At 40.3% G+C, this 26,016-nt stretch overlaps 4 protein-coding genes across 5 annotated transcripts in view; 2 read left to right on the plus strand and 2 right to left on the minus strand.

Annotated features, from left to right (window-relative positions):
* LOC126403516 (ankyrin repeat domain-containing protein SOWAHB) overlaps positions 1-4,682 on the plus strand; it is a 34,666-nt gene extending 29,984 nt beyond the window's left edge. Inside the window, exons 10-13 of the mRNA XM_050066243.1 lie at positions 757-829; positions 1,108-1,203; positions 2,319-3,349; positions 3,398-4,682. Of these exons, the coding sequence (XP_049922200.1) occupies positions 757-829; positions 1,108-1,203; positions 2,319-2,491 (342 nt within the window). The 3' untranslated portion in view covers positions 2,492-3,349; positions 3,398-4,682. The remainder of the gene's footprint in view (positions 1-756; positions 830-1,107; positions 1,204-2,318; positions 3,350-3,397) is intronic.
* LOC126403491 (telomere zinc finger-associated protein-like) overlaps positions 1-25,384 on the minus strand; it is a 202,092-nt gene extending 176,708 nt beyond the window's left edge. The window contains exon 1 of the mRNA XM_050066204.1: positions 25,380-25,384. The gene's annotated coding sequence lies outside the window, so the exon portion shown is untranslated. The remainder of the gene's footprint in view (positions 1-25,379) is intronic.
* On the plus strand, positions 17,250-18,885 carry irx7 (iroquois homeobox 7). Its single transcript, XM_050066230.1, has 2 exons — positions 17,250-17,532; positions 17,858-18,885. Exons 1-2 carry the CDS (start codon positions 17,317-17,319, stop codon positions 18,635-18,637), a joined length of 996 nt encoding a protein of 331 aa, XP_049922187.1. The 5' UTR covers positions 17,250-17,316; the 3' UTR covers positions 18,638-18,885.
* The window catches only part of cd40 (CD40 molecule, TNF receptor superfamily member 5), a 10,497-nt gene continuing 4,783 nt past the window's right edge, over positions 20,303-26,016 (minus strand). Inside the window, exons 6-9 of one of the 2 annotated variants that reach the window (XM_050066232.1) lie at positions 24,401-24,459; positions 23,834-23,929; positions 23,722-23,738; positions 20,303-20,995 (exon numbers count right to left, since the gene is read on the minus strand). In XM_050066232.1, the coding sequence (XP_049922189.1) occupies positions 20,714-20,995; positions 23,722-23,738; positions 23,834-23,929; positions 24,401-24,459 (454 nt within the window). In that variant the 3' untranslated portion in view covers positions 20,303-20,713. Of the gene's footprint in view, positions 20,996-23,715; positions 23,739-23,833; positions 23,930-24,400; positions 24,460-26,016 lie in introns of both variants that reach the window. The other variant, XM_050066231.1, reaches the window with a different exon arrangement.

The raw sequence follows: 26,016 nt of genomic DNA on the forward strand, positions 1-26,016 counted from the left end.
GAAACGGGTCTTGTGTGTCAAATGGGTGGAGTGCCCCTTTAATCCTGTGTCACAGTGCAGTTTGCTTCTCTTTGCACTGTCACTGATTAATTCACTGTGTTCTTCTTTCTTGCAGCATGTGAGTATCCAGATTCATGACAGGAAGTGATGGTATGTACAGTGAGCTGTTTGATTTGAACTTGTAACAACAGGACAGAAACACGGCGGCTGGTTTCTTCTTCTTCCCCTCAGTGATGTAATGTTCCTAAACGATCCAGCTGTGCAAATGCATCACAGCAGCACGTGTTGTCGGGCTGCGCGAGTCCTCTGCTAATAAATCATGTCATGTCATGTTAATTGTTTCCCAAAACAGTGCGTCTATGTGCCAGCATGCACAACTCGAGAACTATGCAATTTTCAGCGAATTACCAGGCAATTATGTTTTTATCATTATCTCGTGTTTCCATAACCTTTGCTAATTTGTATATTTTTTTCCACGCTGTTTTCACTGGCTGCGTTTGGGCCTGGGAAACTCCAGGGGGTAGGTACTAAACCTTTCCAGCACTTTGCCACAGTTGTAACCCTGAACTCAACACAGAGTGAGAGTGTCAGCTTTAAACTGCCTCCTTTTGTGTGTCAGTGACGTGACTGTGTTTGCGTGTCATGTTGCATCACCACTGTCACTGACATGAGAATTATTCTTAACCTTAGAGTACACTCTTTAAATTTTCTTTATGCACGTTTTCCTTTTGTTTTACTCTTGTTTTTGTTCTGCAGGGATACACACCTTTACACATCGCAGCGTTACATGGTCATCGGCATATTCTAGACCTGCTCATAGAGACATATGGTAAAAACTGCACACACATCAGCACTCTGAGTTATAGATCAAATACATAATTAAAAATCTTTACTCGTAAATCAGTCTTTGACTGAATTAAAACCTTTATTTAAATTAAAATATGTAATTTTATTATATAAGTTCAGTTAGTTTAAGAGTGACAGTGGGTAGTTCTGTTCACCTCTGGATCATGAGTTGTTTCACAGAGCTTTCGGTGTGTCAGTGAAGTACCTGCTGCCTTCAATGACTCGTCTCATTTTTCAGCGATTTATTTTTTCTCTCATCAGGAGCCAAAGAAAACTTAAGGGACTACAGCGGCCGTCTTGCCTTCCATTATCTGAACATTAAGGAACCAGAGGGTCCAGAGGAAGACTGCGAGCTGCGTGAGTGCCTCAAACTGCTGAATTATTTAATGGATAATAACCGACAATTTTATTATTAATACTACTAGTAAACTTTTTATTAGGGCTGCCCCCGACTAAGAATTTCCCTAGTTGACCAATAGTTGTCAGTCAGGCCCATTAGTTGACTAGTTGCCCGCATGTTTACCATATTAATGTAATTATTAACTGATATATTTTGGTGGTTTGAGTTGAAGGTGTGAGAAAGAATAGTATCAGTAACATTGTTAACACTGTGCTACATTACAGAGAAACACAAAACCGTCCTAATGAACCTTCATTAATATAGGCCTATATTTTATCTACAAGTGCACGTCACACACTGAGCGAGCTGCCTGTTAATGACGCTGTGGGCTAATGGGCATGTAGCTACTTCCGTGTCTCAGATGATACGTCATGCTTGTAGTCGACCAATGAAGATGAGTTTACATATCACTATTCATATTCCATTTCTGCCAACAGATCCACTTAAATCCTACACACTGCTCCTTTAAGTTGTCAGCCATGTTGCCAAAATATAAATGTGTAAAACAAAAATGAGCTATTTTTCTTTAAAAGAAAAGTTCAGCATTTGTTTTCACCGCAAAAGTTGGATGACAAGATCGATACAGTTCTCATGTCTGTACATAAAATACAATGAAAACATTGATACCACCGTCATATATCTTTCTATTGAACACAAAGCTACTGCCAGCAGCTTGTTAGCTTATCTTAGCTTAGCTTAGCAAAACAACAGGAAGCAGAGGGAAACAGCCAGCCTGGCTCTGCCCAAAGGTTACAAAATCCGCCTACCAGCAGTTGTTCTTATCGCTGTTAATTATTTTACCACAACATGTTGCACAAGAACATTTATTTCAGAACTTCTGAGCCAAAATAGTCCAGATTTACTGAGAACATGCCGGCTTCTAGGTCTTTTATTGCACACATGTAGCTGAAACATTTGCAAACCACCAGATGTTGCTGCACGTCATAAAGCTTCAAACTGCTCCTTTAAATTGATCCTCGGTCATGTTTAAAAGTTGCATCGCTAAAGTTAGAGTGATAAGTGCATCATGAGTTTTCCCTACTCATGTCATTTTTGTTTTTTGTGATCTCAGAGTTTCAAGTCACTCAGGCCAGAGAGCGAAACAGGAACAGGAAGTTGGCATCGCTGTTTCAATCCAAGAAGAAGTGGGGCTCAGCGGAGGACCTGGCTCCGATAGAGGAGGAGAGGATGGCGTCACATCAGCTCACCCTTCCTGCGTTCAGACCCAGAAAATTCTCCCGCTGAGAAGAAACAGACAGCGGGGACGATTTCTGACTCTGCGAAGTCTCCTACGCTCACACACCCACTTAATCCTCACACACACAGATATGTATTTACACACCTAATGTAAATTTGAAACATTGAATAGAAGCTTTAACGTGTATTATCTATATTTATGCTTACCACAAAAGTATTTCTCAAAGCCTTTGAATTTAATGAATGTTGCTAAATGCTACTTCTGCCTTACGATTTCAAACAAGCTCAGGCCACGTGGATTCACTCAGCTCGTCATCACCTCAGTTTGACTCTGCACAAGTGTCCAGATGATCCATGTTCACTCTCAGTGAGGAGTTAAAGGACAAATCTAAAACCAGACTGTATTAAAATAACCAGTTAGCCTTCAAAAGGAGCACACTGGTGGTTTGTATGTTTTTGCCTTTTAAAAATAATTTGTATTTAACACTACGCTGAACATTTTCTAAAACTGATTTACTGCCGTTGTTACACAGCTACTGATTTAGATTCATGTCAGTATAATGAATTAATTATTTTCTCAATAACGCCATTAACTAAGGGACTGTAGGGAAATTACTGGTGTAGGGAGGGGGGCTGAACCAGTGAGGGACTTAAACATAAATGAACATCTGTTACATTCAAGCCTTTGCCAAACAAGTTCACACAATGCTAATTAAGCCTATCGACATCAGAGAAAGTTCTCTGTATTTCTCAGAATACCTGAGTTGTGTGTCTGTGGCGATTTTCCTGCAGTTGCACACAACCGTCAATCAGCTAGCGCGAAAGGGGGCAGGAAGGGGGGAAGACCACAGGGATGGAGGAGCAGCCAGGAGTATGGCAGAAAATCCTAAGAAGCATCCAAGAAAGGTTTCTGGCGTGAGTATGGCAGAAAATCCTAAGAAGCATCCAAGAAAGGTTTCTGGCGTGAATGCTCCAGAATAAAACTTCAGCATTCAGAGGTAGAATTAAAGTAAAATGGAACGCTCCTGGGTGCAGGAGGAGATGCGGCGAGCTCATCTGCAGGCACACGCCATCAGCACGTGTCGACAGCGTTTGTCTAAGTTGTGCACTCCAGTTTTAAAACAATATTGGTTCAACTTGATTCATTATTAATAACTAAAAAAAGACAAAACAAAGAATTTAAAATGGAGTCACCAAACCTTATCATCCCTCCATCATTTATCTGTGACTGCTTATCCTGTTCAGGTTTGTGGTGCGGCTGGAGCCTATCCCAGCTGACACTGGGCGAAAGGCGGGGTACACCCTGGACGTGTCGCCAGACTATCACAGGGCCCAAACATTACCATTTATTCATAATATATTGAGGTATAATCATTTTTATTATTTTTGCATTGGATCTTTTTTCCCTCCAAGTAATCTGCAAATCTGAAAACTGTTAAATAAAAATAAATCTCAAAAAAATTCAAGACTACCTTTAAAAAAAACCTCCCTAATTTCCCTATCTAATTATTTTTGTACAGTCCCTAATGGCAATAAAAATCTTGTTGACTTTTCAACATGTGAGCAGGAAACTCAGCTAAAATCTTAATGCAACCCCATCATCACATTTGTTTTCACTGTTTGATTATTTTTGTTTTGAGGGTTTTCTGCTTGTGAATGCAGCACTGCTTCTCAGAGAAGTTCTAATTCTCCAGTATCAACATTTTCAAACTGGACTGAAGTCGGCAGCCTTTTGGTAGGAAACAAATTACTATTAAAAGTTAAACAACGCTTTATAAAATGTTTGGCAGTAAAGTGTTAGTAACTGGTAGTTAAAGGGCTTAAACATGTAAAAACATCAGCGTGTTACTTTAATCTGAGCCACAGACGTTTCAGAGTGCCAAAAGTATCGTAGTTTTTCCCCCATCACCATATCTAATGTTCGTCAGTGCCAGTTCGATGGTTTTGTCAGCCACATTCAGTATGGCCTCTACATGTCCCTGCTTCCTGCCCTGTATCAGGCTTTAATGGCTGTTTTTCTGTCATGATGCAGTTTTGCAATGCGTTTTTGTCAGTGGATTGTTCTTTAATTTGTTCACCTCCTGTATTAAAGTGCCATGTTAACGTTTGCAAAATATATTTGCACTATTATGTTAATCAGTGTCATCTAGATCAGTGGTTCCCATTGGTTGCATTACGTCATTTGCACAATATTTATATAATGAAGATATTTTGGTAATAAACTGTATTTTATATCAAACTGTTTTGCTGGATTTTATATTACTCATTTTTGCACCTGCATTGTTCACTTTGACTTTCACTTTGTCTGTGTCACTCTGCAGTTACACCTCCAAAACACTAGTTGGTTGCGGGGTTTCTGTGAAGTGCTGTAAGGTTTAGCTGATTCAAAACACACATTAAACACACATTAAACATGGCTTAATAGAGACAATTCCAAACACAAGTACACAAGTCAGCTTCACTATAACTCGCAGCATTCACAGACAAACACTTGTCTTTATCTGGACACATTTTCCCCACAAATACAACATGCTAATGTTTTTAGCACAAGTCTATGGCATTTTACATTGTATAAATTAGCTTAGTGGCTAGCAGACTTTTACTCTACTCATATGAAGCCAGGGACAACAGCAACATTTAACAAAGGTAACGTTACAAAATTCATCTCCATAACAGCTCACAAGGTTCACTGACAAAACAACTGTCTTATACCTGCTCAGGGACAAAGGATGGAAATTAGCCAATGGCTACAATCCTACATATTTACATGCAAGTGTCTATTAATATGTACTGTCCCTGTCATTTTAAAAAATAAATAAATAAAATAAATAAAAAATACTAAACATGTTTTCCAAACAAATACAACATGCTAACGTTATTAGCACAAGCCTATGGCATTTTTCACTGTATATATTAGCTTAGGGACAAGCAGAGATTTCCTCTGCTCATATGAAGCCAGGATAAATCACACACAATATTTAAAATGCTATTTTTGTGGAGGCTTTATTGTCTTCACAATTGTTTTACTGTTTTATTAAAGTTTTGTTTTCACTGAGGGAAATGGTTTCAGCTTACAGAAATAAACAGGAGGTCTGTTTGCTCACACACAATTTTTTCTTATAACACCAGAGAAGAAGAACAACTTGTGATAATGCTTTTTTTCAATACAATAAGCTGTTTTTTAAGCTGGCTTTGATCTTACTTTAACTACCTGACTTTGTGGGCTACAGATGGAGTAAATATGGGCCCTGCTAACCCTCCATACGGCTTTAGACCTTAATTCCTGATTAGCTGAAAAGGCCAGCACTTGCTTTTGGGTCCTGGATATCAGACGACACAGAGGGGAACAGAGGCAAGTGTTTTTGTGCTTCATTTTTGAAGCGAGGATGTTTGGGGGATAAGAGGGAGTTTCTGTAATAGATACTTATCTTACTGCCCTCAAGCCCCTCAAACAAAGTCCCCCTCTGAAGAGATTATATCCCAGGGAGGGCACATTAACTCTAATCCCATGCTTTGAGGCCCTTGCACCCCCATACCACCCTCTGCCCCACTTATTTCACCCCTTCTGTTGTTGGGGGGCTACCTTGTATCTGGTGCATGTATGAGTAGGGCCTGTGGCTACACACACGAGGGCTGTGAGAGTGTGTGTGCGCATGTATATGTGTGTGTTTGTGTGTGAGTGAGTCAGGGGGGTGGAGTGACTGTTTCAATAGCACGCTGACTCTAATGAAAAGCATTGAGGGGTGCATACTGCTGTGTAACTGATTCCTCTCTCTGAAGAGATTAGGCGCTACATTGTTGGTTCAGTTGCTCATTTCCATGAGAGCACAGCCTCCCACCAGCGGCTGCTTGGCTTTGTTATTTTGAGTTGGAAAACACAGAGCCCAATGTCCCGGGCTTCCTTGTTACCATTGTTTCACAAATAGGCCAAAATGTAGATGTCACGTCACAGATGCCCAATAACCTCATTAGCTGCTCTCTGTGAGGCTTTACACTAAATAATAGATGCATGAACTTCACTTTGTTCAACTGCTAAAAAAAACATGGAAAAATGTGTTTCACTAGAAATATAACAATTTTAATAAGGTTAAAATTTTAGATAAAGAATACATAGGGATGTGTTTGCAATGAAAACTACGGTGGAGAAACTGCAGCATGTTTATAGGGTAAAACAAGTTAACGCTTGACTTTATAGCCACCTCTAACTTCTAACACACTATAATGTCGCTGTAAGCAGATATAAGTGTTTGTTAATGTATTAGTCAACAGCTAGAACTCCTCCTGTGGGCACCTGTAAGTAGAGGCTGATATATAAAAGGATAATGAATGACAATCTAGTCAAACACAGTTGTAATAAAATAAAATGTCTTCGTAGCACAGGGGTCGGCAACCTCTATGATCATAAGAGCCATTTTTGACCAAAAACAGTTCAAAAAATCTGCCTGGAGCCACAAAACATATTTGAGCCCTATAGTGCAGATAACACAGCCTGTATAGCCTACATTAGCTCATCAACATTACTAAAAGATTTGAATCTGCGCCCTCTGCAGTGAAAGCAAATGTCCACAAACTATTACATTTTTCCAATTTGTCTTCAAGACTTTTACTTTTTTTTATATATTTGGAATCCATAGCTAGTTGCGGAGTCTCAAGACGAGCCACAGCTATTGAGGTTTGGCAGAATTTAGAGGAGAAGGCACCATGATGTAGGCGTACATTTTTATTGACGAAATGGTAAAACATTTTTATGCAGTGTGTATGCTACACATTTTTACCACTAGAGAATGGGATAATTTCTTTATGCCTACAACAATGATAAATGACAATTAAAATGTAAATAAATAAATAAATAACTGTCAATCATTAAATATTACAGTCTTTGCAAAAATGCTGTTCAATGTGGATCCCTGTTACTTTAATTCATAAAAAATTATCATAAAGAATTCATCCATTTTTGGATTCTTCGTTCACTTGGGGCATGCAAGAAAAAAAACGTTTTTTCCCCCTGGATTCAGCCTAACACAGGGTTAGTAACTGAAATACAAATGATCATTTGGGGGCTGACGTTTTCCTTTAAATAAAAAATCTTGGCATTTATCTTTCAAATACAATCAAATCTTTTACCATTAACACTGCACAGATAAGCCATGTACAAACAATTTTCTGTAGTCGTCTGCAGCTCGGGTCAACAATTCCAACTTGTTCTAAGACAGAGGTAGGAAACCTCTCCAGTTGCTCCATGTGGCTCTAACAAAAAGTCACATGGAGCAACTGGAGAGGTTTCCTACCTCTGTCTTAGAACAAGTTGGAATTATTGACCCCAGCTGCAGACAACTACAAAAAACTGTTTGTATATGGCTTATCAGCGCTAAATAGGGGTGCAGTGTTACTGATAAAGGATTTGATTGTATTTGAAAGATAAATGCCAAGATTTTTTTATTTAAAGGAAAACTTCAGCTCACAAATGATCATTTGTATTTCAGTTACTCACCCTGTGTTAGGCTGAATCCAGCATGCCTCAAGTGAACAAAGAATCCAAAAATGGGTGAATTCTTTATGATAATTCTTGATGAATTAAAGTTATAGGGGTCCACATTTAACAACAGCAACATATATAAAAACATCCATTTACAAACTCTCACATTACTCGTGCAGTATAATCTGAGTACTGAGGCTTCTCAGTACAGTTTTAGAATATGCATTTTTGCTAAGACTGTAATATTTAAAACACTTTTGCATAAACAATTTCATGCATGGATGCATAGTGCACCTGTGTTAATGCAGAAGTGTTTTAAATATTATGGTTTTAGCAAAAATGCATGTGTTTGGAAAGTACTGAGCATTTGAGTAGATAAATGAGACTTGGATTATACTGCAGGAGTCGTGTGAGAGTTTGCAACAAGAGGTAGGGGTGTAAATCACCAGCTACATCACGATACGAATTATATCGATTTGTATGGATGACGATACGACGTTTGCCGATATCACAAAATCTGTCACGATATGATTTCGATTCTATTCAATTCAGGAGCCTGCGATCGATATGACGCGATATCATATGCCCATCTAACACAATCATTTACATCAACTCACAAAAACAACTAGAATATGATTTGACCATTTTATTTCTGAGCTCTTCCAGGTATCAGGCATTTAAATGAAAAACCGTATTCTTCTGTAACAAAAAATAATAAAAATAGACCTGTTCACTAAAGTCTCACATTTCTCATGTTTAAGTGAATTTCAAAATAAAGCTGTATCTTTAAGATGACGATATGGATCGATGTTTTCATTTTGCATCGATATAATCTGATCATTAATCAATGAATCGATGTATTGATGTGGATCGATGTATCGTTACATCCCTAAACAGAGGTGGAACTGAGTTATTGTTTTGCAAGTCCAAGTAAGTCTCAAGTCTACGTTGTCAAGTCCCAAGTCCTAAAATTTGAGTTTCGAGTAGGGTTGCAACGGTATGAGATTTTCACAGTATGATAACCGTCTCAGAAAATATTTCGATTTCACGGTATCAAGGTATAAAGAGTTATTGTTGGTTTAACAAACATTTTATTACTTCAGTTGAAACCATATTGTTAATGGAAGTATTTGTAAAAAGTCTCGTCTCCCCTTTGAAAATAACAAAAAAATAACAAAAACAAAAATGATAACTATCAACTTTATTATCACGGTATACCATAAACAGGTATATCACTGCAGCCCTTGTTTTGAGTCCTAAACAAGTCATAATGCGCTCTAATGCTATTTTAACAAAAGCGTAACAATATGTTACATTTACAAAAATTCTGAATGTTTCTTAAGAAATTGTATTTATTTGTTAAAACAAGTGCGACTGGACTTAATCATAAAAAAATAATGCTAACATTACACTTTCATAGCATATAGCACCATTGTCTATGACCAAGACTGAATACATTTTGTGGTATTTAACTCATCTCATATTGGGAAAAAAAGCTCAAACTGGTTTCTGAGAAGGAATCAAGCATTTTCAAATCAAAAGGCTCAAGTCCAAGAGAAGTCACGAGTCACTGGTGCTAAAGTACAAGACAAGTTGCAAGTCTTTTTTTGTATTTTGTCGAGTTTAACATCATCAAATTTGTGACTTGAGTTCACACCTTGTTGATAAATTGATGTTTTGATTTAGTTTTGTTGTTAAACACAGTCCCCCATGACTTCAATTCATCACCAGTTTTCTGTTTTTGGATTCTTCCTTCAACATGGAGGCATGTAATTCAGCATTATCAGAGGTGACTAATTGATTTACAAATGGACATTTTGGGGGGTGAAGAAGTATTCTAAAATGGCCTCCCTGCTTTTATTAAAATCTACACACAGCTTGCAGAAGAGGTGGAGAAAGGGGATGCAGCAAGATAATAAAGTTAGTTATTTATAAAACAAGTCACTGAGTGCTGCTGGAGCATTGAGGAACAATCTGTGAGGCTACGCCCTCGACTCACGCTCAGAGAAACCTGCAGCTGATGTGTAGAAACAGAACGCAGCGAGTGAACAAGCTGATCTGCAACAACGAGTACACCGGGGAGGGAGCTCTGACCGGGCTCCAGCAAACTGGGCCGGGGCTGAGACCGAGGGATCCCGGGGGCCTCAGCACCCACCCACCGGGGCCCGACACAGGGACACAACCTGCAGCACCACCAGCTGTCACACAGACCATCACAGGCCCAACCAACGCCGCCTGTCACTCACCCAGCGGAGGGCCGTCAATCAGGCTGCACCCAGGAGGGAGCTGGGAGGCGGGCCACTGTCCGGCCCTCAACAAAGACATACTTACATTTGCAAGCGGTTTCAGCGCCACGACTATTTTGAAAGAATGATAGAGTGATCCTGATAAGAGTAATGACAAAGGACAAAGAGTGGAGGGGGGGTCTGGGGAAGAGGGGGTCAGATAGTAAAGAGGTGGGAGAGCTTGATAACATTCACACTTTGCTTACATCTCTCCATTTGTGTTGGTGCCCCAGGAAAATCTCATTAGGGCGCTCTGGTTGGAGACCATTATGTTTCTGTTGTCACTGGTTCTCTGTGATTCTCACTATGGAAATTATGTCTCTTAAACTGGATCTTAAAAATGGTCTTTGATGGGGTTTGAGCTGTGGCTCTAAAATAAAAGGTTTTTTTTTATTAGCTTTGTTTATTGATTTTTTTTTCCTACACAAACTGACAATAACGTTAAAGGTCCAGTGTGTAGTGTTCAGGGGGATATATTGGCAGAAATGGAATGTATTGAGTATAACTAATAATAAGGAGTGTGTTTTCTTCAGTGTATCATCATCATCACATTCTCAGGCCCTGTTTAGACGACAACGGTTTCTCTAAAAACGGAAAAGTCTGTCGTTTTAAAAAACTTCTGCGTTTATATGACGAGGTTATTGAAACGATCCCCGTCACACGGAGCTGCAAAATCTACTGGAAACGCTGTAGTATGCACGTCTACACTTTGGCTATGGTTAGACGTCTACCAAATTTTCACTGACAGCCCAAATTCAGCCGTGATTTAGCCTAGACGTCAGGTCTTCATGTAGACGGCTATTAGACGTTTTTTTAAACCAAAAAATGCTTGCTGGTGGAGTTGCTACAGTAACAGATCTACACTTCACTTCAAATCAACAGGGTGAGCAGCACAAACAGAGCTTGCCATTGTTGTTGTGATGGTCGGTATGCCTAGTGACTGGAAGCGTAATGCGCATGTGCGAAAAGTCTCTGTTTTCAGAGGAACTGCATATTGCAAGTTTACATGACAACAGAGACGCTGCCGTTTCCAAAAAGTTGCACTCTGGAACCCGTTTTCAGAACGTTGCGTTTTCAGGCACCCAAAACGCTGCTGTCGTGTAAACGATCGGCCAAAACGCAACTAAAGTTTACCGTTTTCAGTTGAAATCGTTGTCGTATAAACGGGGCCTCACTCCCAGCTCGTCACATATCGGCTCTTCGTCAGTGGGCTTTCACGTCTACATATTACACACTAGGTTTCCTGGATTTGCTGTATTTGCTGTATAAGTTCTGGGACACCGTGTCAATTTACGCCTGTTACATGAACTGTGTCTTATCAAAATACGCTTCCCACCTTTGCACCTCTTGTCTTAACTTTTGCTATTTTTAATTGTGATTTTTTTTTTTAACTGAAATCATTTTGTAATTATTTTTACCTTTTGTGTCTTTTTTTCTTTTACTCTTTTGTTGTAAATCTGTGTCCTTTATTGTGTTTTATATTTTATTTCTCTGTAAAACACTTTGAATTGCCCTGCTGTATGAAATGTGCTGAACAAATAAAGCTGCCTTGCTTCTGTTTTCACAGGAAATGTACAGTTTCTGTCTGTTAGATGCACTCGCTCTTTTTCATAATAAACTCACGTTGGTAAAACACCTCGTACTGACGTTTATTTTGTTGTGCAACAAATGCACGTGGTTAAGTTTAGGGAAAAAAAACATCATGGTTTTACTCAACATTCATACGGGAAGGGAACACTGGCCTCCTAAGTGAAAGTCCTGTGTTGTTGGACCCATCTGCCTCCCCTCCTGCCCCCCTATAAGGACTTTCCAGCAACTTAAATAACGTTGTTGTCTGGCGGTGTTTGGAACTGACGCTGTCCTGCAGCATTATGAATGGACACCACCCAGCAGCGTACCCTATGGCTGCAGAAGGATGTCTTTTTCTGTAGGCATGAGTTAGTGGAATCAGTGAGAAACTGCCGTATTTGCAACACATTCTCAATCCGGCCTCATCACATATTGACGTTTGGTCCTGGACTTTCTACGTCGAGATATGACGTGGAAAGTACCCTGGGTGTGTTTGTTGGTCATGTTCTGGGACACTGTGTCAAGTTCTGCCTGTTACATGCATTGTCTGTTTTTAAAAATACACTTCCGTGTTCACAGTAAATGTACTGTTTACACCACTACGAATTGACTTCAAACTTCAACAACAAACGCACGTGGTTATGTTTTGCCAACACTTGCACGTGGTTGGATTTACGAAAGAAGAACAGAGTTTGGCTTTTCAATCTTACGGGAAGTAAGGCCACTGCCTTAACTTTTGTTGTTGTCCCATAGCGTTTCCCCTGATGTCACCGGGAACTGATAAACAATTACGGCGACCGGCTGAATAGCATGCCGGCATGAAGGAACAGCGTTACTCATCAGTTTCTGACACCAAGTCACTGACCAAGCGCTGGTTTTCGACGACTTCGGAGTTTTCCATACCTCAGAAAGAGACATTTATATCTACATAAGGAGCAGGTCTTCATCCATGGAGTCTGCCATGTTGCACTATGTTCCTAGAGTAGCCCAGAACGGACAATCCAAACAAAGATCTAGACAGGGCCATTCCTATTTTTGCGATTGTGTTGGCCACCATCATTAGCAGCCCCTCCGCAATGAGCACCGTCTGAAAAACACTTTTATTTATTTTTTTTAACCTAAAACTACTTCATTCAGTGTTTTTACTGATTTAACTCACAGAATCTGTTTATTTCAAAGAGGAAGAGACCTTTGTGGATAACTCAGCTCCCAGTAAAAACCTCCTGAATAATGAACATTGAAGGAATTCTAACCAGGAGAAGTTTCAGCAGGTTGCAATCTGCAATCCTCACCACTAGATGCCACTAAATCCCCCTAAATCTTACACACTGGACCTTTAAAGTGCTTGTGAAAAACCTTGTCATGTTATAGTACAGCTAAAAAAACAATAGAATACATACTTCACATATTACAGTAAGCACCGTAACCTCAACCTTCGGGTCAGAATAAAAATAGCTACAAATATATTTAAAGAAAACATATTGTAAATACTCAGTTTCCATCTTTTTCTTTAGCTTCAATATGTTGAAGTTTCCTCCTCTGGCTCAGTTTCTATGAGCCTCTGTCAACTTTCTCCCCTCTGAGTTATCTGCTGTAGTAAAAATAAACTAACAAGCAGTAGGTGTTGAGGACTGTGTGGATTCTCTGCAGGCTTTTGTTGTGTTGTTCACACCTACCTATGAGCCATTCTAATTGCATGTTTAGTCCCTTTGTCGGCTCGCAGGTAGGGGATTGCCTGTAATTGAGGTCACACCTAAACCTTTTGTCCCGACCTGCTCATTAGACCCTCGCTCTGTCGTTCTGCATTTTTATCCAAAAGCAGGCCCTCACCTAACTGTCTGTGTAGACATTTATAAAGTGGAATATGCAGAGGAGCCGTAGATAAAGGAAGCACTGTTTCAGTACAGAGAAACGACTCAGGGGTTATCACAGATAGTTTCATCCTCTCTCCTATCTTGTGCTGTATCTCTTTGAGGACAATCGTCTTCCATTTGGTGTCTCCCCTCTCCTGTAAACGACTGACATCCTAATGGCAAACAGCGCAGACTCGACCTGTCGGAGCAGGACCAACACCTGCATTGTGGCCAAGCTGCCAAAGAGGAAGAGAATGAAAAGAGGTTCTACGAGGAGGACAAAGGCCGCTGCCCTGAGCTGTTTGTGTTGTGAGATGTAGGCTACTGATGCCATAAGCCTCCTTCTCCTCGGCCCATTGTTGCTCTTGTTCAAATTTGCTTTAGGTTCTGTGGACCCCACCCAAATGAATTCCTCCTTTCCCTCCACCTTCACCACTTTTTATCTGCAGCTTCCCCCAGTATCTCTCTTTCTCTCGTATGATATTGAAAACACCTCTTAAGATAACATAAAACAAAACAGCAGCAGTATAAACACTTATTTTCATTATCAATTAATCTGACGAGTATCTGTGTGATTAATCAGTTAAACTTTTGGTCGACAGAGGGTCAAAAAATACGGCAAAATAAGCTCAAATTTCATCTTCAATTGTCTTCTTTTTGTCTCCAACCCCCCCAAATATTCACTTTATTATAATATAAATGACAGCAGCAGCACAATCTCCCATTAGAGGAGCTGAAACATGACAATGTGCAAAATCTATTTGCTGTTAAAGCTTTAAAAAAATAAGACAGGATCTATTATTCAATTTAAAATAGCTGCAGATTATTTCTCTGTTAATCAACTAATTGTTTCTAGTCCGCAGCATCTCCTCCAGAATCACTCAGAAGTTCTCTGATGATGCACTTACAGAGATTCAAGAGGCTTCGTTTTCATTTCTACAGTTATGTAACAGACATATAGAGAATCAGAACAAGGTTTCACTCTGAATTGACCCACAGTGCACACAGTGCAAGAGGATAAGCATAAATAAGGAAGTCAAAGAGAATAAGAGAGGTGATACAAAAGTAGTGCAAAGATACATGATAGTACTGACATCGTTAGAAATCACACTATATTATATTATATGGCTCCAAATGACAGTAATCCAAAATATATTAAAACAGATTAACACCTCAAGGAGATCAATTCCTCTGCTGCATTTAGTGAGGTGGTTTTGTTGTAGAAGATAGGTCTGTATGATATTAAATAATTTTATTTTTTAAAATTATTATTATTAAATTATTATAATCATACTGCGATTATTTTTGACAGATTTAAGAGTCATGATTTTAGTGGGAATGATTATTTTAGCATTTTATTTTCATTAAAAAAAAATAATAAAACAATTAAAATAATGTGAGTTTTTCTGGAGTCTGTAACAAACAAGCATGTTCCCTTACTGCAGGAATATGTCCTCTAGACCAGGACGCTGTGTAATGACACATTTTATCTTATCGAAAAGTTGCAGCTCCGGTGATTTAGGTATTGCACTTGGCCATACTATTTTGCTAAATTGTGCTGCTCCAGTAAAAGTGAACGTAAATCTGCAGATGAGTGGAAAAATTAAATAAATTAAATAATGTTTAATTGTTTTGATTTCTGTAACCTGCACAACTTTCTTTCTGTGAGCGACAAAGGTAGGGATTAATCCAAATTAATTTTTAATCATATCATTATTTGGAGGATTTGCGTTCTCAGTTTTTACAATAGATTTACTTCAGATTTTTCTTCAACGCAGTTTCATACAGGGTAACACAGCTCATCTGGACCAAAACCAACAACATTATAACCTTCATGAAGCCTCTGTTGTATTAGACTGCATCAGTTTCAGCTACAGTAGGTGTTCCTAATAAACTGGCGACTGAGTGTAAACTCTTACACTGCATAGTTGGATTTTTCCTAATTATTTTTGCAAGCTTATTTTATTATGTTTTAAATACTTGTGAAAAAAATAATACCAAGGCTGCTGCTGTAACATTATATAAAGCCAGACTGATGCACATGCTTATTTTTTTGAATAATGTGTTAATGTGAACCCTAAATATAACAAATCGAAAGCATATGAGTTCATAAAAACCACAACTTCCTCATACACGCAGGTGTTAACACCTAGAGCCATGTCTTCAAAATGAGTAACAAAGTCTGTGAGACATAACAGTAAAGAAAATGAAAGCATGTCTCAGTGATTCTGAGTCAGCTTAAAGAACAATCAGATTTTAAAGGAGTTTCATCGAAAGCAAATGAAGAAAGATGGAACTTGTTCAGGGTAAATGAAAGCAAATAAAACATGAGTCAAGTGAAGGGTTACAGCTCGCAGGATTTTAAATATAAAAATTGGAAATCTACATTTTGGAGTCTAAATAAAATGCAACCAAAGCGGTGAAAAAATGAAACCAGAGCATAAATAGAAACATTTTAAACACTTTCATCCTTCAAACCTTTCTCACCACTTCATAACAGCACTGCTCTCACCACCAACACTACACCTCCTAATGCTGTTAATATAATAATGAGAATTATGCAAGATAAGAGAGGAGCAGTCCCTGCAACCCAAACACGGCCTGAGCTGATACTGTGGCTCTTTTGAAGGACATGAGGATAGCATCTGTTATCTCACAATTATCATATACATTAGTCAACACCTGTTTCACTTAACCTCGTTTAATTAGGGCCATTGAAACGTTGCGCTTCACTCAAAACAAAACCATCCGACATGTAAAAGGCCAGGTTGTTGTGGTTAACTCAATAAATTAACAAATAAAAAAGCTGTGGCTCTGAGGCCTGTGAGCCAGAGGGATTTATTTGTATTGGTTATATTCAATTTCTTAATCACTGAATCAAAGAAATGCAGGTTTACTTTGGAGAAAGGCACAAATCTTGACACTTTTACGCGTGCGTAAAACTCATTTTTACTTGTTCATTCGCGCGTTTTAATGCTATTGAGATAATAATTAATTCAATTCACAAAAACTGCAGATGTGTAGGTGATGAAGTGTCACAGCAGCGACTGGCGGGATGATGTTAACTGAATTTAGGCAAGTTTCTAAGCTGTCCGCCGATCAGTGCCAGACACGAGAAGTGTTAAATTCGTCATAAAAATACATCAAACTGCTGCGAGCTTCCTTATCATCAACACTAGATAAGAGGTCAAATAAAAACGAAATAAAAAAGAAAATGGAGAGCATCATGTCGCCAAGAAATTTGCTTTTTGAGCTGTGACATGTAAAAATAAAGTTTTATTTTGTGCTGTTACAAAAATTAAACTATATTCTGTGACAAAAATGTTGATTGTTGGAGCTCAGGGTTAATTCCACGAGTCTTTCTTCACCTCTCCACAGAACAGGCTGCATTTGAATTGAAACTTCAGTTCTCTTCAAACAAGAAAATAAAATCCGTGTTGCGATAAGTAGCGCATATTCAGCCTCTCCACCAAAACGCTAAAAGGAACAGCGGAGAGCTTCTTTGATGGGATTTGTTGCCAGTGAAAGCTGTGGGTCTTTTGAACGGAGCTGTCAGTCACCACCAGTGGGACCTCCCCTCCCTCCCTTCTTCTTCCCCCCCGCAAACACACGCTGGCAGCTGGCTGTGTATAAATAGATCAAGGAGAGTTGGGTTGACACTCAAACTCGAGGAGCTGGGACGCAGGGAAGATGCCCGCATCGCAAACTGGACTTGGCAGCTTTTTCTTGGAGCGTAACGTCAGCATGCCGACTGGATATCAGATCCCGGTGCTGGGGTGCCCGCCGGTGCAACAGCAGCAGGCTCAGCATCTGGCAGCGATGGCAGCTGGAGTTCCAATAACGTACTCAGGACTACAGGGATACAACTTCATCCCTTATCCACATCACAGGCACATCACACACATGGTGAGTTGAGAATTCACAGAGTAATTTAATCATTAGTAAAATCTAAAATGCCTCATGGAGAAAGACCACGACCTACTTTAACAAAAACGTGCGTAAAATCTGATCTTAAGAAGCCGAACTGATTCTCAGGAGGTTTTATTCTCACTGCTAAGTTATACTGAAGTTATATTAGACCACAAAGTCTCATGAGTCCAGAAGGATTCTTCTTAATTGTCTGTAAACACTCGCTGAAGTGTGCGCTCAGGGTCAAGGATCGCCAAATGCGTGCGTAATTGCGCACAATCCCCTTTTTCTCGCGCTCACGTTCCTCCTATCTGTTTTCCAGAGCAACGGTTTCGACTTGAAGGCCGCCTCTCCCTATCATCACGCGCTCCTGGCTCGTGGAGGGGCTTTCTACCCACCGTACCGCCCCGGAGCAGCCGAGGACCCCGGCAGGGTCGCCAAAGTGGCCACGCGGGAGAGCACCGGAGCGCTGAAGGCCTGGTTAAACGAGCACCTGAAGAACCCGTATCCCACCAAGGGCGAGAAGATCATGCTCGCCATCATCACCAAAATGAGCCTGACGCAGGTCTCCACCTGGTTCGCCAACGCGCGGCGCCGCCTGAAGAAGGAGAACAGGGTGAGCTGGGCGTGTAAGGGCAAATCAGATGAAGAGGAGGATGATGAGCAGGAGGGGGAGAGCGACGATGCAGACAGCTCCATGCAGAACTGTCACCTGGATGAGGCGGACGAGGAGGAGCCGCAAAGTGACCGCGCAGACACAGATGAGCGCGTCACGGAGAGCGCGTTGGAGAGCTCTGCGTCTGTGGAGGCGCGTTTGGAGATGCCGCAGCAGCCGAGCAGCCAGCAGGAGGACAGAGGACTTGCACTTGTCAAGAAGGTTGAAAAGAGTGACTCTGATCACACACTGTCCGCTCTGGAGAGCAAAGAAAACATCAGCAGCCAGAAACCCAAAATCTGGTCTTTGGCTGAGACCGCCACCTCAGAGACTGTGAGGAAACCTCTGGACAGTTTTTACCACCCGGCCGGGAAACTGTGGGCAGAGTGGGCCTCCAGGAACGGACTGTTTGTTCCGCCATGTTACACCACTCATGAAATAGTCTAAGCGGGTGTTTGGACACAAATTCAAAGACTCTTAATTCTTCCACATCTTTTTGCACTTTAAACTTTCAAACCTCAGGGATTCAGTTGGTCCTGAAGTTTGCAGTGAAATGAAAATTGAGACCAAAGACTGAAACGTGTTACTGTAAATAAATGTAGATGTATTTTTCCACCACCGACGTGTAAATTATGTTTCCTTTGTCTATTCATGAAGAAATATTTTTGCTTAAATAAAGTTCAGCGGAATCCTGACGTGTTGTGCTGCTCTGTGTTTAAATGTAGACAGTTTACTCTGCGCAAATACACACGCAGCTTTGTTTCCTTAATTGTTGCACAGAAGGAAGAATTTTCCTCCCATGTAAGATTTAAATGAGACGTCATCATCATGCAAACTGTTTGAGTACAAAGAGGCCATTGTCTTTACTTTGCATATCAAACTCAGGTCTACTAAATCCTCCCAGACAGGTTTTTAGTCAGCTTGTTGCTGCCACTACACTCTGAAAAATGTCAGACCTTAAATATCTCATATTCCTGTCTGACTGTGAGTTGACTCAGGTGATTATTTCAGCCATTTTCTCCTCAGGTGCAATATAAAATTAACTTTACATCAGACAGCAGCAGCAGCAGCAGCAGGCCCACGGCTCCGTTAAAGTCTAGTAATTACTCGTGATTCTTCACTATCAATCGCACAGGTTTCCATGTAAATTCAAAGAGCTGTACCTCCATTAATCCTGGGATAATGAGAGAGTCCCTGCAGTGCTGCTGCCTTGTCTCCAGGCTTCACCTCTGCATGTAAATCTCTACAAACAGGAACACACAGAAGGCAGATTAGCTCTTATCTTGGCCTCTTGTCTCACAGCAAACACATGAAGACAGTAGAATATCATGTCATGAAACAAGATGTTAAAACTGTCTCATTTTAATTTGTGCGCTCACAGAGCTACTTAATGACACTATTATGCTCCTTATAATTCAAGTTTTAGAGAATATAACCCAGCAGTGTGGCTGTCATCTGAACTTTCATTAGTCTACAGTGGACCTACAGTACCCCCTTGAGGCTATTCAGAGTAACTACAGCACAGTTTATCCCATTACACCAGCTGTTTCCAGTCAGTGAAAGCGACAGGTGTACACCGGTGTTTGCAAATCATCATAACTCAGTCAAATCATCACACAAATACACGACACATATATTTTTAGATTCATTGTGACTTACTCTCTCCGGGGATACCATTATCTCTGATGTCAACCGCGTATAAACGTCCTTAAATCCGCTTGGAAAAGCATAAACGCTCCTCTTCTCAGCTGCAGAACTCCCTTGAGAATCTTCATGGTTTTAAGGTTTCTCTCATATCAAAGTAATTCAGTAACAACTGTCCAAATACCAATGGGTTCAATGCAAACAGGAAGTGCTTGTGGTTAATTCGGCATACTTTTAATACTGCTACTTAACCAAAGTAGACACAAACATGAGCAAAAACGACCGGACTCAAATTGACGCTCGCAAAACAAGCTCCTGAATCCATGGGGGACATTATACTTCCTCCTTGTATCCCCCAAAGCATCATGGGAACTGTCTTGATTTTTTTTTTCTAAGGGGAACAGGTGTCAGACTTCGAAAACCTAAGCATTACACAGTAACATTGACAGGAAACAGACACTTCCATGGTTTAACATTTACGTAACACACATTTTAATGCAAATAAAAGGCTTTAAAATTACATTCAATGCACAATCATTATCATCATAACACACTTCTGGAGCAAATATATACACAAGTGTTTTGTAAACAATTGAAACAGAGGTTGATAACATCAAAATACAATACAGGCCTAAACACACAATGAAAACTGAGTCCACAGCTTATAGAAATGCTACCAACCTCCAAGCTAATGACTTCATATATGTAGTATGTTAGACTCTCCCACTATTGTTACACTACAGTTACAGTATTTCAACACACAATCTAGATTTAGTTAATTACTATATACATTTAGGGGGAGAATTATGTACAAGAGAAGCATGGGGCGACGACACACAACAGGTCACACTCATAGTCACGCACTATCAGCAGCTGTTCTCAGTCTGTAAAGGTCTCTGTTTGGGATTCCTGTCGGGAGACGATTGCTGATTTCCCGATCTCCTCAGCCACAACGTTTCCCAGTTCAGTGCGACCTACTGCTGACATCTCCTGGTGCGGCTCATGCTCGTTTTCCTCCGGTGGCCCCGCGCCACCCTCTTCCGGTAAGGACTGAGGGAACGTGGACTCTTCCTCGATGGGATAATCTGGCTGCATCATCGGCACTGTGGTTTCTCTCAGCGGCTTCTTCTCGTGTTCTCCCATGCAGGATTCAACACAGATCTGCAATAAGTAAAATAGTGTTAAAATGCAGAATTACACAATATAACATTTACTTTTTTTTAGTTTATTATTTTTATGGCTTTTTTGTGCCTTTATTAGACGGGATAGGTTGAGACAGAGGGGTCGACATGCAGCAGGGGCCACGGGTGGGAATTGAGGCCATGGTCGCTGCAGCAAAGACATGGCCTTTCGCATGGGGCGTCTGCTTCACCAGGTGAGCTACCAGGCGCCCCCAAAGTAACTACTTAAACTGTTGGAATGACAGAGGTTAAAGGGACAGTTCACCCTAAAATCAAAAATACACATTTTTCCTCTTGAGGCTCATTTAAACTCCCTTTATGTACAAAAATACATCTGTTTTAAATGTGAACATCACTGCCCTCATTATTCCACACATCCTTTACGTTGCCATAAATACAGCAGATACATGACACTAGGGGGCGGAGTCAAAAGTTTCAAACAACGATAAACGACGGGATGGTGGAGGAGGTCGTAATAATGCACCTTTAAGAGGAGAGCGCTGTCGATGGCAGAGGTCAGGGAGGTCATTACATTCATGCTGACACTAATTTCACTATGTTATTATGTGTTACTGATTCGTTATGTTCCACCATTATTTAAATTTCTTCGCCATCCCCAAAGCATAAATGAGCCCTTATCTGTAGTGCTATTTATCAGTCTAGATTGTTTTGGTGTGAGCTGCAGAGTGTTGGAGATATCAGGTCGTAGAGATGTCTGCCTTCTCTCCAGTATAATGGAACTGGATGTCACTCAGCTTGTGGTGCTCAAAGTGGCAAAAAATACATTTGAAAAACTCAACATCAATGTTTGTTTCCAGAAATCATGACCTGGTTACGTAAGACAATCCACAGACCTTGTTGTGAGCAGTTTCATGTAGGAACTATTTTCTATCTACCAAACTACACCTGCACAGCGTATCACTGCACAGAAAGAAGCGTGTATGAAGTGTTTATAAACATCACAACATGAATTTAAATTTTTTTTAAAAAAAAAAGTTGCCGTGAAATCAAACATTTCAGGCTACAACAATCACCCCAACAACTGGCAAAATCCAGAGGCCTGTACTATGAAGCCATTTCAACTGACCCAGGATATCTTTTCACTCTCTGGTTTGACTAACCCATCACATTGTCTGTCTAAATAACCGGTCCTACAAAGCTGGTTATCAACTAGTTCAGTTAACTCTAAGTTTTCCTATCCAGCCACGTGTGTTCATGTGAAAGAGGCGGGGGTGTTAGTTACGAGCGACATCATCAGAACCATGAATGAAGTAAGCTACTTCATATGATGTAAGATGAAACGGTACTGAAAGTGTCTGCGACTGTGAGACAGTGAAATGTCTGTGGTGTAGGATGTAAACTATAGTCTGTAATCTTAAAACCGAAAAATGTTGAATGATTAAAATTACCATCCAAAAATTCACATTCAGCTGAGACTTACATTACATGTAGGCATCACCAGGCTATATGTGACATTAGTATAGAGTATTTTTTGCTATTTAGTTGGATGATAATGAAACTTAAAACACTTAAAAGTGATGCCAGACTGTTTCTTTAATGTAACGCAGCCGGACATAACCTTTGCCGTTGTTATGACGTGCTGCTGGTAGGCGGGACGGCACTTATCACTGCGGTATGATACACTGCTGGACAGGGTCATGTTGAAACGCTGCTGATAACGACGTAATATAAGGAGCAGGAAAGTCCATATAGGGTGGTAGGAGGGGCGGTGGATGGGTTCCACAAACCCTGGACTTTCACCCAGGAGCCGAGTGTTCGCTTGTTGTCTCATGTTACTAAGCTGCAGTGATGGAATCAGAGTGTAAAACAGCAGCACTGCCACTGTGGACTAAATACTTTGCGTAAGTTAAAATCATGTGTTTAGTGTGTAAACCATCTCTGTGTTAAAACCAGTGGAAGCGAGCCCTGTACAATGAAATGATTCTACGGAGACTCCGAAATTTTGTCCATGGATGCTTTTTCTTCAGTGATTTGACTGGTCAGAGGTCGGGGTGTTGATATAACCTGCTGTACCACAGAGATTTATCCTGGTAATAAGAGAAGAAGTAACCTCGCTAACTCCAAATCCTGCTTCATAGCACAGGCCTCTGGAGGGGCTGACTATTTACAGAGTATTACTGTTTACTTCAGTTTACTACAGTCTAGTGTTGCACGGTATACCGGTACTAAAATAGCACCGCGGTACTAGAGTATTCCAAACGGTACTATACTGCGTTTGGAAAATACCGATACTTTTTAAATTGATTCAATTCATTAATTTATTTAATTCATTTATGCACACAAACGCCTTCCTTGTTCCTATTGGAGCACAGATTGAGCAAGTGGTGTGTATGACAACACCTGTATCAACATTCGCAGCTGGCACACGGGAAAAAAGGCAAGAGAAAGTCTGCCTCGCAAAGGGAGACAACACGAGACAACACCAACTTGGTGGAACATTTGAGCAACCAAACCATGACGTCCGTACCGAGGTACTTACCGAACCATGATTTTTTTTGGTACCATTACACCCCTACTATTTATTGTTCTAAAGGTTTGTATCCAAAAGGACTTTTCCTTAGGAAAAAGTACCGAAAAGTATCGAAATTCATATTGGTATGGGTACCGAAACAAAGATTTTGGTATCGTGACAACACTACTACAGTCATCAAAAAACAGAAGGACTTAAATCAGATTTACCTTTACCTTTTGCGATGCATCTCCTGAAAAGAAGAAAAAACAGAGAACATGAGTACACTGAGTGGATTACTGAAACTTTAACTCATTAAACATGGAGAGCATTCAGAGCACAGCCTACCTTGGCATCGCCAGTACGTCAATGCAAGTGCGAGAAGAATCAAAATCACAGGAATCACAAGACAGATCACAAGGATATGCTTCCGTGGGGTTCTCTCTGCAGGAGCGGAAAAAGAAAACAGTTAACCACATATTGATCTCCAATAATAAGACAGGATACTCAGATAAAGAATTCATACAGATCTCATCTACGACAGGAAATGGGTTTAGAGCATGACACTGAACAAAACTATCTTTCATATCTGTCACACATTTGCATTTTAGCAGAGGAAGCACACATAAGAAGGTGTGAAGATGTTCAGCAGGTCCATACCAACTTTATTGATATCAAAAAGTTGTTTTGTAGCCGTTAAAACACAGCAGCGTCTACACACAAATGTAGTATAAACACTGTGTAGGTGAAATCTGTTAATCCCGCAGTGAAAACCACAGACCAACAAAGATTTGTGTGTTGTACCATCTCATCGCCTCCATAGTTTCGTTTTGAGCAAGACGCCACAAACCACACAGCTGCAGAGGGCGGGAGAGCTACAAGTGAGAAACTTTCATCAGCCTACAGAGAACTCACCACAGATGTTGTCAGACATGCCTGTTCCACTCTTTTGGATTTGGTATCCATCCGCACATCTGGAAAGAATTTCACAGTGTTAAAGGATAATTCCTGGTTTCTCATCCTGATCAAACGATTCAGATTCAGGTGATTACTTGTCCTGAAATGTCCAACAAGAGGGCAGCAGTTTACTAATGTTAATGTTAGATTAGTCAGAATATAACATGTCATTTTGTTGGTATACAATGGCAGCAATTAAAAATAGTAACTGGTTTAGGGCCACTGTGAGCATTAAGAACAGCCTCACTGCTCCTTGGCATAGATTCTATTTAGGGACTGTTCGTTATTGGTGGTGCAAAAAGAAAGAGAGGCATGTCAATAATTTTTTAAGCACTGGGGAGGGTCTTATATTTTCAATGTTAGCTTAGAGTAGGGGCATATAGCTTTAAATGGTTGTATTCTTTTATTTTACCACAGATTTTTAAATAAAACATGCCTACGTTGTATTTAAAAATCCCCAAAATGACATCATTAATCACAGCCAGACACTGAAAACAGAAATTATCATTGGATTTTCAAATATCTCTGACAGTCTTTGATCACGTGATGTGCGACAAACATATTTGTCAGAAAAAACATGATAAAATAAAAACTTAAAATAGTGATTCTTTGTCAAAAGCACTTTATTCTACGTGTCTCATTTAAAATGAGGCCAAAAATCTATTTGCATGAACAACAAGAGTGAAAACCTTAGCTTGTATCAATTCCTGTATTTCATTTTTAAATTTTAACTTTCAAACATTAAAGGGTAATTCACGGTGGAGGGAGGGTTGTGCATTTTCTGCCAGGCACTCAGGGAGGCTCAATGAAAATAATTTTTAGCTTCAGTGAGGGTCAAAATAAAATTATAAAAATAAAAAAATCTGTTATCTGTTTTTTTATTGATAAGTAAAGAACAGTCCCTTAGCCCAGTCCCATTTCTCATTATTATCATTACCTTGTTTTCGTGTGCCACCCTACCCCTCAGAGCAGAGCTACAGGGGGCAGTGGATAGAAAAAAAAATCCCCTAAATGGAAAAACCCTACAAGACACGATGCATCAACGACTACATTTCTGTCTTTTACATTTCTGTCACAGTGGGGTTTTTTAATCTAGTAGGGCTATATCAATACATCATGTGACCTGTGTCACATGACCCCTATACGAGCTCTTAAATTGCACACTTGTTTCCAATGCATTTTACACCCTGATGAAGACTCTCTGGTTCAAATGTGGTTTATCTTACTATATAATGAAGAAAACTCTGTGTGTGTGTGTGTGTGTTTTTCTCCTCACTGACTTGGTCAATCCATGTGAAATTTGGCACAGTGGTAGAGGGTCATGGGAGGATGCGAATGAAGCAATAGGTTCGTTCGAGATGAGCCAGGCCTGCGCAGATTCGATCACCGGCGATCGGCGCACAGTGCATGCCGGTTAGTTTTGTGTCCAACTTCATCCTGACTTGCTCTGACGTATTACAAAAGTGAACGGCGATAAAGCTGCGAGAGCGAGGCGGCCGCAGTTTTTAGAGCCAGGCGCTGCAGTTGCTCTCCACCGACTGCACCGCCTGGCTCTCACCTGATCTAACAGCTGA

Source organism: Epinephelus moara, chromosome 16 (assembly GCF_006386435.1).
Source record: "Epinephelus moara isolate mb chromosome 16, YSFRI_EMoa_1.0, whole genome shotgun sequence".
Classification (NCBI taxonomy): Eukaryota; Metazoa; Chordata; class Actinopteri; order Perciformes; family Serranidae; genus Epinephelus; species Epinephelus moara.